The sequence below is a fragment of the Lactuca serriola genome, chromosome 7 (assembly GCF_051521515.1).
Source record: "Lactuca serriola cultivar US96UC23 chromosome 7, Lser_US96UC23_V15, whole genome shotgun sequence".
NCBI lineage: Eukaryota > Viridiplantae > Streptophyta > Magnoliopsida > Asterales > Asteraceae > Lactuca > Lactuca serriola.
Window position 1 is genome coordinate 107,611,232 of NC_136414.1, and position 12,265 is coordinate 107,623,496.

A 12,265-nucleotide genomic window follows, 5' to 3' on the forward strand; every position below is an offset into this window, starting at 1 on the left:
ATCAATGTTTTAAATGTTTTTAAATGCTTTTATGGGGGGGGGGAATACAAGTTAAGTCATGCTAGTTATTATATCAATCACATGTGATTAATAACCAACATACCAATGGATTTACTACACTTTTAGCTATTTTATCAAACAAATTACTTCAGATAGCTTTCTTAAACATTTTTACTTGTTTAAAACTCTTTATTAAACTATATTATGTTCTGTAAGTTTCCTTTCAAACTCTGTTATACTTTGTTATCAAAAGAATTACTTTCGAAATGCTTTATAAAATGACATCAAGTCATTATTATTTATTTATTGTTCAAAACCCTTAAATGTTTTACAAAACTTCTTTTATACTTTTAAATTGTTAAAAGCATGCCTATATATATGTGTAGTTATATAAGTAATGCTTGAAGGACTTAGGAAGGCTAGCTCGCCTTATTTCCTTTTCCTCGTTGGGATGTGGCTTTAGTATATCGGTTATCCGTCCGAAGGTCGTTCAACTATTAGTTATATATCATGTATACATATATAGACATAAAAGTACCCTCGGTCAATTCAGTACCTTTGGCTAGCAAAGGTATACCTTCGTTATACTTGTACCTTACTAGTAACTATTATAGGTATAGTTAGGAGATTCTAATTACCATTCCAAGTACAAGGAATACACCAGAGTCAGTTCATTCATGAGTCTATACTAAATGCTATATGAAGAGATACACTTACTTGGATACACTTACATGGATACACTTACATGGATACACTTACTTGGATACACTTACTTGGATACACTTACATGGATACTTTTACATAGATACCTTGTTAAAAGCATGCATGTATATGTATAGTTATATAAGTAATGTTTAAAGGACTTAGGAAGGCTAACCCACTTTATTTCCTTTTCCTCGTTCGGATGTGGTCTGGTGGGTATCGGGTATCCGTCCGAAGGTCATTTAGATATTTAGTTATATATCATGTGTACATATACGGAAATAATAGTTCTAATCAGTTAGTTCAGTACCTTTGGGTAGCAAAGGTATACGTTCATATATCCCTAGTAAGCTATTATAGGTATAGTTTGGGCTTATATATGATTTGGTAATAAATATGGATTTTGACCTAGCGATTCGTTGCGGAAGTCACCTTTAGTTCCAAACGTAGAATAGGGACTACCAATCATATTATTACTTACTTACAGCAGGTCTCGTGAGAAGACTACTTACTTACAGCGGGTCTCGTGAGAAGACTACTTACTTGCTTACTTTCTTTCACTTAAGTCTTGGTAGAAGACTACTTTCAAAACAGTCTAGTTTTGGTATAAGACTACCTTTTTATACTAGTAGGAAATATGGGATTTTCTAGGAAATTCAAATGTTTACCCCTTTACTTATAGGAATTTTCATTAATACTTATATAAATAACGACATTAAATACTTATGAATTCACCAGCTTTAAAGCTGATACTCGCTTTCAAAATAACTTGTATTCTCAGGTCACAAATAGACAGGTACCGATGCAAGGTTTAGAGAAGACGGAGCAGTCAAGACTCGTCTTTAATTATATGAGTATTCATTATGTTATTATTACCATGAAAGAATACACTTGTAAGTAAAATTATACTAATAATGCAATGGATGATGTTGTTGCTTGTTTACTAATTTGCATTGTTGTGATACTGTACATGACGTCCTCCGCCCCCGGACGTTTCCGCCGTTCCGGTTTTGGGGTGTGACAAAAATCGTCCAGGATATGGAAGTCGACTTTGACATGACTGTCAGACAAAAAGCAGTCTTTGAGTGTCTACGGGCGCCTCATGCTCAGGATTTTCTGCTAACTATCCCTATTTATGGTCTTGCCCAGCATATGTCTCCTGTGGAGTACTGAACTATCCTTCGTTACCGCCTCATGATTCCCATATTCCCAATTGACAAGATATGCCCAGTTTGTCGCAAGGCATGTTTGGATACCTTTGGGAAACATGTGGTTCATTGTAGAGAGCTCCATGGTTTCAAGTATAGACATGATGTGGTTCGGGATGTTCTCTTTGATGATTGTCGGCGTGCTGGTATTTTTGTGAAGAAAGAAGCGTCAGTGAACTTTTTGACGGACCCGCAGGATGGCAGGTCCACACTTAGATCGGCTGACATTTTGGTCTTTGGATGGATAGGAGGGAGGCATGCGTGCGTGGATCTCACTGGGGTCTCTCCTCTCGTTGGTTTCGGGAACGGGGGCTTCACAGCTGGGCAGGCCGCTTTGAAATTCGTTGCGTGCAAAGTGGTAAAGCACGAGAATGCATGTATAGAAAATCAACATGTGTTTGTTCCTTTTGCATTCGATACATTTGGTTTTCTCGCATTAGAGGCAGTGGGGCTCCTTAATAGAGTCCAACGGGTCATGCATTCTAATGTTATATCTCCTAGATCCACAAATGTTGTTTTCAAAAGAATTGGTTTTGCCATCCAAAAAGGGCTAGCGGCGCAGCTTGTTGCTCGTTTGCCTTCAATCGATATGTATTGAATTTTTAAATTATTAATAGATAGAATTATAAAATATGTTTTTGATTTTAAAAAAAAAAAAAAAAAAAAAACTTTTAGAACATATTTTTTATCAAAAAAAAAAACTAAAAATACTGAAATTCATAACTTTTTATCCTTTTTCCAATGATATCAAATTCGATTTTTTTTTACGTCAAATTCACAATGTGAGTCCGAAAAATATTTTTCACATTCACAATGTTAATATATGAATTTAGATATTTTTAGATTTTTTTTCAAAAAAAAAAAAATAAGCTCTAGAAATTGAAAAAAAGATTTGGTTTCTTGAAGAACCAATAATTATGGTTCTCTATTGAACTTTTCCATATATATATATATATATATATATATATATATATATATATATATATATATATATATATATATATATATATATATATATATATATATATATAGTATGGTTCATGTGAGACGGCCTAATTTTGTGAGACCGTGAGACGCATTTTTTTTTTAATTTTTTTTTATTTTTTTTAGTTAATTCAAGTTCCAAAAATAATATTTAAAAAAAGAATTTTTGGATTTTTCCATTTATTTTGTATTTTAAAATTATTTTTTAGAATATGTACAGTGTAATATTCTATTAGAATATTTCACGTATTTTTCAAAAAAAAAAAAAGGGATTTTTTTTGTTTTTTTTATTTTTTTTTAGTTAATTCAAGTTCCAAAAATAATATTTAAAAAAAATTTAGATTTTTGCATTTTAAAATTATTTTTTAGAATATGTACAGTGTAATATTCTATTAGAATATTTCACGTATTTTTCAAAAAAAAAAAGATTTTTTTTATTTTTTTAGTTAATTCAAGTTCCAAAAATAATATTTAAAAAAAATTTAGATTTTTGCATTTTAAAATTATTTTTTAGAATATGTACAATGTAATATTCTATTAGAATATTTCACGTATTTTTCAAAAAAAACACGTTTTATTTTTATTTTATTTTATTTTTTTTAGTTAATTCGTGTTCCGAAAATAAAATTTAAAAAAAGAATTTTTGGATTTTTCTATTTATTTTTCATTTTAAAATTATTTTTAGATTTGGTTTCACGGTCTCACAAAATTAGAATGGTTTCAAATAAACCTGAACCTGAACCTATATATATATATATATATATATATATATATATATATATATATATATATATATATATATATATATATATATATATATATATATATATATATATATATATATATATATATATAAAGCAATTCTTGGTATAAGCAATTTCTACAATTAATTGGCATCAAACTTAATTTTGGCCATAAACTAAGAACGAAATCGTTTTGAAAATTATAAATTATCATAGAAGGATTACAAAAAAAAATTCCGAAAAAAATGGATAATAAAAGAAAATAAAACATGAGAAAAAGGGTCAGCCGCCTCCATCCACACATGCCAGGCCGAAGGGGAAGGGGGCACCCATTGGGCCTGCTGGTGCTGGGCTTGAACTGGCTTGGACCTCACCTGGTGGTCTGTCTGCTGGTTGCTTTTGCTTGTGAGGTTCATTTTGGTCTGCTGTCATGTTTCGTTGAAACTGTATTATACGTTTGAATAAAACACAAGGTATTATATTTGATTTAATTATCCAACTGTTGCATTATACAGACAGATGATTTGTTATCTGATTAATTTATGTTTATTGAGATCATATGACTGATGTCCACAAAAAAGTAAATAAATAAATAAAATCACGAAATTAGCATATTAGAAAATAGGTGTAGAAACGATTGAGAGAGTAGCAACCTATCTTTTATAAGCGACAAAGGCTGCCTAACGTATTGTTCTGACTTGATAATATGGATACCAATATTTCAGTTACCATGTCGAAATTCAAGACTTTTGGTCACTCACTATCTAATAAACGATCATAAAGTTATTAATCAATCTTAGACAGATCCTCCAAAAGTTGTCATGTCCAATGAAGTTAAGTTGAGTTGATGGATGATGAAAAACATTAAATAAACCGACACTACTTGTTGCTCTTGGATTTTTTCTTCGATGCTGCAATATACATCTCTGCATCATCGATGCTCTCAGCCGATTTTCGATTTCCCAACTCCTTGGCTTTTTTCTGCAATAAATAAATGCCAATGGAATTTCCATTAAAATCAAGTGCTATAGCAATTGTGTGTATTATAATATACTTTCATCTCTATCTTGTTCTTTTCTTACCAATAAAACTTGTATGTTTGATATTTGTTCTTGTTATGACTTAGGTCAGAGACAATTAATTGCTTTTGTATTTTGATGAATTGAGTAGATTTTTTCAATATAAAATTGTCATAATAAACAATTAAATTTCGTGCATTTACCTCTTGGATAGCATGAAAAATAGTAGGTGATACATATTAATTACATATACCTTCAAGGATGTAGTCATTGCAGCAATGTCTTCCTTGTCGTTTTTAATTTTATCATCCTCTTGTTTTTGGGCTTCCTGAATATCCAAAACAATAATTTAAATGAAACGGAAAGACTTTAGAAAAAATGTGTAGAGGCTATTTATTAATGATGAATGATATGACCTCTGGAGGCTTAAATGCTTCTTCCCGCTTCCTCTTGTTTTCAGCAATTTTTTCAGCCTGTTTTTCCTGTCTTTCTTGCCATTTCTTTGCAGACTTCTTTTTGTCACTTAAAAAGTATTCACCGCTGTCTAGTTGCATGTCAATCTGAAAACAAAACAATAAGGATGGAGTTGGTTATCATGCATATTTGGAACGAAACAAAAACTTGAAATTTTAGTCCCACTCAAAAGACGTAAATGCCCTCCTAATAGAAGTGTTCAAAATACCTAAACTGAATAAACCGCCTGAACCAAATAACCGATTATCGGAAACCTTAATTGGTTATATTTTCATTACTCGGTTTAACCAATTAAGGTAACCTTTTCAGGTATTTTATTTGTAGAACTTATAATTTGAATTTTCCATATTAAAGTTTATGGATTGGAATTTAGTTTTCACCTACCATTAGAATATAATACTCCGCATTTATTTATTTTGTGGGTATCCAATTTCCAATTCATTTAGCAAATGGGACGAGTGGGACTTATATATAGATCAACATGTTCAAGGGAAAAAAAAGCATTATAATTAATAGGCTATGTGTTGTTTGAAAAAGATTAAATTAATATAATCTTTTCAGAGAACAACATCAATGAATATAACAAAAATAATAAATAATATAATCACCTTGCTTGGCTGTGGGGGTGGTGGGAAAGGTGTATATTCTTTCTTCTCTTTACTCTTAACCTTCTTTTGTTTCACATTTTTCCTAAAAAAACAAATAATCAAGCCAACCGTTATTTTGTCCTATCAAAACAGGGTAACCCGAAGAAATGCCTAGTATGGATGGGTTCAGTATGTTGTGCTTTTTTTTTCTGTATTTCAACAGAACATTTTATGATCATAAATCATATATAAAATTTCAGAAAGAGACAATGAGTGTTTACTTTTTGAACTTGGGAAGAAACCTATCCCAATTCTCATTTGCAAGTTCTGGATTGCTTGCAAGATCTCTCCTCATCATCAGCACCTGTTAAACAACACACAAAACATTATTAGTGCATCGGATAATATCAAAAAAAAAAATTGTAATACTCACTTTGATGTTGTACAAGGGATGCATTTTATTTAACATGCATTCTTCTACTATCCTCCTTACTTGTTTCAATCCTTTAAATGAACCCATTGAAGCCACCGAGTTTCCCTGTGCATCAACAAATAGAAAGAAATAAGCTTTCTAGGTTTTTTCTTTTTTAAGCCAACAAGTCATACACTTATACCTGAACAAGAATATAGCAGCCTGTCAAAATCTCCAGTGCCTGCATTCCGAGTAAACTGTCAGAGGACATAAATGTAGAAAATACAAGTGTGTTGCTATTATGAATAAAGAAATATAGTTGTGTTGCTATAATGAGCAACAAAATAGAGTAATTTACAGATTTCCTAGCCAAATTACTATAAACATTCAATTTGAAAAGTAAAGTGACTTTAATAACGATTTTGAAAGACTTGTGACCAAATTAAAAACAAAGTGAAAGTTGTTACAATGTATTTGCCCAAATAAAAGGATGAGTAAAATAAATCAATTTTTATAGTGATGCACTTCCAACTTCCAAGAGATTGATTTTAAATGAAATGTACACCTTTAGAGTGGACGAATTGGGCCCAACTAGCCGCTGCCTTCGTTTCACAAATTTTTCCTGAAAACATCATCAGAATTAGTCGATAGCAATTTTTATCTACTTTTCCAAATTATATAATAATAAATTATTGTACCTTATTTCGTACTAAACCTCCAATCTTGATGATGTCACATTGCATTTCATCGTTTAAAACCTTAATGGCCTGCAACAAAATTCACTTTCACATCAAAGCAGATTCTAACAAAAATGGAATTCGGAATTCCATTTTGTGACAAGTATATATCAAAAATTATCATTAAAAACTGTAATTTAGATTTTTATTCATAAATATATAAAGGGAACGAAGAAATGAAACTAACTTCCATTCAAAACATCAGCTTAATGTGATGTGATGCTTACCTGAGGTGCAGGGACACTTCGTGACAAGAGTTTAATCAGATCCCTAGATTTCACTATGATATATGGATCCCTTGTCTTTCTAGTTGTGGAAACAGTCATCGACCCTTTCACCTGATGTCATACAATATCAAAAGAAAAGTTTTGAAAATGCAGATAAAAACTTTTAATGCACAATCAAAATCATTTGATCACGAACCAAATCCAGCTCACATGAAATCCCATGTTCTTTCAGTGCACCTTTCACGATAGGCCAAGCTTCCTGCAAATACTTCTCTGCATACACAACATCATTTGTGTTACTTACCTGTTGTTTCTTTTTTTTTCCTATTAAGTGTTGCTGTTGCCTGGATAAATGATATTTTAAAACCTCTTTTCCCTAAACTTCTCTTTTGAGTCAAAAAGAAACACCCATATGTAGCTTAAACATGTAAAGAAGAAGGTGTTTCTTTTTTATTAATGCAAAAAAGACAACATAATAGAAATAATATATATATATATATATATATATATATATATATGGCAAATGCTGTGAGTACCTCTGTATTGAGGGAAGAGAGTAGAGAAAGAGCTGACTTCAAGTAAACCGCCTTCATTCCAAGAAGGGTCAAACTTTTCCACCTTCCAGTGATCAACAGTCTCATCATCCCATGGCTTTGGCTTGTCATGCTTCCCCTTGTGTCTCTTTCCCTTCTCTGTTACTTCTTCCACATCCATAATTTTCAAATCTGATATTAAATCAAAAGACAATGTTATCTGATATTTAAATATCCATGCGCCTAGGTTAATTACCATTTAAGTTGTACTCAATTTCTAATATAGCTCAGCCTTCCTTCTTTTGAACAAAAGAAACCTCAAAGATTACTTTTGACATATTCAGGCAAAAGTTTAGGTGTGGTTTATAATGTTTTCAGATAAACTTCAATTGAATTGTATGCTTTCAAACTCTTGCTTCTTTAAGAAAATAGGACAACATATATGAATTTTCTTTTTAGCCAAAGAAAATGGTTCGTCAACCATGAATTTTTATCGAATGCTCAACAAATATGAGCTAAGAAACGGTATATTTTATGCATAACAGAAGCAACTATAAGAGAAGTCGTTATTTGAATTTTCTCTAATGAAAATTACAAAAACTGACTAAGAAGCATTCATGTAAACTCAGCAACATTAATTCACTAAATTTTGAGAAATGATAAACCCACAATGATAAGAAAACCGGATCTAAACCTCGACTATTATCAGGCTAACCAATTCCAGTCTAGAAACTAACATTTGCATATATCAAATCGAAGAAAAAAAATCGAATATTGAAAAGGGATTGAAGAATTACCAGAAAAGAGGAACAGATACTGACGGGGTGGTTGACGGTGGTGGATCGATGCAGGGGTTAACGGCGGTGGTGGTAGGGGTCGAAGTAGAAGAGGAGAGCGAGAGGGAAGAAGAGAGAAAATAGCGGTGGTTGTGAAGAAGAGAACGAGAGGGATGATAGCAACGTATGTTCATTAGGTTAAGAAAAGGGTTTTTTTGGTCATAAAGTTTTTTTAAGATGTCTAAACTAGCCCCCTCCAAGGCGCCAATTGGATTTGGTTTAGGGGCGTGGTTAATTTTGTAAAAAAGTTTTTTTTAGAAGGAGTCTTTAAAATGTGTTCGGGTTTTTAAGAATTTTAAGAAATAAAAGTTAAAAGTCATAGAAAAATGATTTTATTACTTTTTAGAAAGGTTTTTTTTTATGGTAAAAAGTTGATTTAAAAGAATTTTTCAATTTTGTCAAACATTTTTTTGATTTTTTTTATTTTTTAGAAAATTTAAAAAAGTCTAAAAGTTGTTTTAAAAGGAAAGTCAAACACCCCTAAAGGTTGACGAGTTGGCCGAAAGCACTTAAAAAGAAGGGAAAAAAGGGATATGACTTAAAAATGTAATATATTTTAGAAGGGTAATATTTTTCGATTTATACATATTTGGTCATTACGTTTTTTTCGTCCATATTTACCCCTTTAACTTGTTGAACTGTAGTACAGTCCCTATGACCGATTACTCTAGGTTAACCAAGAAAAATGACTTAATAGGGTAATGTATTTATCATTTTGTACACATTTAGTCATTAATATTTTTGTATACATTTTATCCCTAATGTTTTTTTGTTTCAAAATAAGTGATTTCTGTTTTTATACTTATTTAGTGCTTATGAATGATTTCTTTAGTTTTTCTCACGACATCTTACGTGAGACAATCATTGATGGTGTGTTTGGGGCTGTTGATGCTTCTGTCCATCGTGATCTCGACTGTTTGGTTGTGTAAGTCTTGTGGTTTGGCTTAGGTTTTATGTTCTGAACGTCGTAACTTCTTCGTACGATATCAAATTTTAACAATCTTTATATTTATTTGTTCACTTTTTTAGTCTAATACAATTTTCGTTAAGATTACTCTCGTTGAAATGTAATGTACTTCTACTTACGATTTTATAAATAAATAAATAATAGCATTCATACATGCATTCAACAAAAATATGGATATCAATATCGTAAGTAAAAATATATTACTTTTTAACGAGAGTAATCTAAACAAAAGTTGTGGTAGACTAAAATACGAACACATGGATATAATGATTGTTAAAATTCAAAATCATATGAAGAAGTTATGACGTTCAGAACACATGACCTAAGCAACTAAGTAGTCGAGATCGCGATGGACATAAGCATCAAAAGACCTAGACATCTAAATAATGATTGTCTCATGTAAGATGTCGTGAGAAAAACCTAAGGAAATCATTCATAAGTACATAATATAAACAAAAACAAAAATGACTTATTTTGCAACAAAAAAAAATATTAAGCACTAAATGAGTATAAAAATATTAAGGACTAAATGTATACAAAGTGAGAAATATATTACCCTATTTAGTCATTTTCATCGGCTAACCTGGAATAGCCGGTCATAAGGACTGAATGTGTACAGTTTAACAAGTTGAAGGGGTAAATGTGGACGAAAAAAACTCAGTGACCAAATATGTACAAATCAAAAAATATATTACCCTTTTTAGTTATTATCCCTAAAAAGAAAATATAAGATCTTGAAAACCAACAGACAAAGTCTTTGTACCCGCTACCAAGTCGCCTATTTTTCTAGAATATATTTGTCACGTAGGTAGCTCTCAATATCACATTTGGTTTTTTTTAATAGTTAAATAATTATACATATATATTAGTTCTCATACCACTTAGGAACAGTATCTCTTCCATTCATCTTCCGCCACATCTGCTTCCCCTAACTCATTCTCTTCCTGTCACCTGCTCGGTTTACCGTTGCTTCCTTCCGATAAGATTTCACCTACGTATATTATCCACTTGTTGTTCTCTGCATTGCTATTTATCCATCTTCATTGTTTATCCTCCAAGCCCCGACCCTCTTTTGCAATTACCATGTCACACCCCTAAACCTGAACGGCGGAAACGTTCGGGGGCGGAAGACGTCATATTCATTATCATAATAATTGAATAGTAAAGAAAGTATACACCACCATAATATAAATATATTTGAAAATTTTACATGATTGTATGTGTTACATGTTTGAATATCAAATACAATATGGTGATCCAAAATATGTTAATAACGCCAGCGCGTTAGTCTTCAAAAGTAGTTGCTACCTGGTTTAGTGTTTCCTGAGAATACAAGTTATTTCAAAGAAAAATTGTCAATAATAAAGTTGGTGAGTTCATAAGTAGTGTTTTGAGAAAATGTATGACATTCGAAAGTTTACGTTTGTTTTCCAGAAAATCCGATATTTTCTTATGATTGTATGAAATGAGTATGAGTGATTGTTGTATAAATTGTATGTATTTGAACTAGGAAAATCCTATATTTTCCTAAAAGTGAAATGCAGTCTCAAATGACCAAGACCGTAACCCGTAAGCAACTATGACATGCTCAAAAAGAATGATGTATAGTCTTATTATAAAACAAAACTATAAGAAGATTTGTATTTGAATGTGAAAAGAACTGTATCTGTTACTTTTCCCGTGAAAACATAATACCATAATAATTGTCTATCCAGTGAGTTTTTATAACCGTACTATCATAATTTGCCTGTAGTGACGTTCTTTAGGCGTTGAAATGAGATGACACTTGTCACCCCGGGGACTGTAGCTAACAGTCAGGGCGCGGGATCATTAGTCTCGTATAGATCTATACACACTTGTCACGTTCTCCGGACGGGAGATTATGTTTATAAACAGGACTTCTAACGGTACCTTAAAAGGTATATTGAAGATGAATGACTCACGAATTCTCAATTAAGTCTCGTATTAAAATGAATGCACTTGTTTCTGAAATGATTATCCTTTTAAACGATATTAACAAATGCATGATAATGATTTGTATGTTCTTGCATGTTTACAAATGTTATAGTAAAAAGGGTTACCCTTGATATGATGCAAACACATAAGTAAAAATTATAATATTTAAAATTATGTTTCATCCCGAGAGGGTAGAGTGGTGTAAGATGTTTGCATGTTAACATGATCCATATGATAGTTATAAAAACGACATGAAATGTATAACAAAAGATTGATGTTTTCACACGGGATTGAATGTGTGCTTACTTGTATCCCCCCTGTAAAGTGTTCAAAAGCATTTAACATCAATTGAAAGTGTATAAATGGGGGTATGAACTCACATGGTAGTTTGATGAATGTGAGACAAAAGTAGAGCAGAACATCGACTGGAGAAAGCTGATTTCTCGGGATTCTCGGAAATCTCGGGAGCATAAAACTTCCTTCAGAACTTGAATATGAAAACTGGGGCTTCGGGATGGCTTCGAGGAGTTAAACGCGGAGCATAAGCACAAGAAAGGGAAGAAGTGAGCAACTAAACTCGAAACACCCTTAAGTTCTATTTATAGGCCAACTTTTGGGGTCTCACGACGTGAGAATTAAGTTGCTCACATCGTGAGGTCGACCATTATCCTCTTCCATGGACTAGACATCTGTTGACGGCTCTGGAACCCATCAGTCACAGGCTCACATCGTGAGCTGTCTGACAGCTTCGTTTTTTGTGTCTCGAACTTCAGAAATTCATATCTCTCGCATACGAGCTCCGAGTTTTATGTTCTTTATATGCACGCACAGGTGACATTATGCTCTACAACTCTTGTTTAGATTTCATTGGCTAATTTTG

General features: G+C 32.0%; 1 protein-coding gene across 1 annotated transcript; it reads right to left on the minus strand.

Annotated features, from left to right (window-relative positions):
* Nucleotides 1-4,274: 4,274 nt before the first annotated feature.
* On the minus strand, nt 4,275-8,613 carry LOC145062349 (RNA-binding KH domain-containing protein). The gene is made up of 13 exons (XM_079009965.1): nt 8,424-8,613; nt 7,630-7,818; nt 7,290-7,366; nt 7,094-7,204; nt 6,828-6,896; nt 6,695-6,751; nt 6,332-6,370; nt 6,151-6,255; nt 5,999-6,081; nt 5,739-5,820; nt 5,073-5,216; nt 4,910-4,984; nt 4,275-4,618 (listed from the first exon to the last, which is right to left on the minus strand). Exons 2-13 carry the CDS (start codon nt 7,805-7,807, stop codon nt 4,517-4,519), a joined length of 1,122 nt encoding a protein of 373 aa, XP_078866091.1. The 5' UTR covers nt 7,808-7,818; nt 8,424-8,613; the 3' UTR covers nt 4,275-4,516.
* Between the last annotated feature and the right edge of the window lie 3,652 nt (nt 8,614-12,265).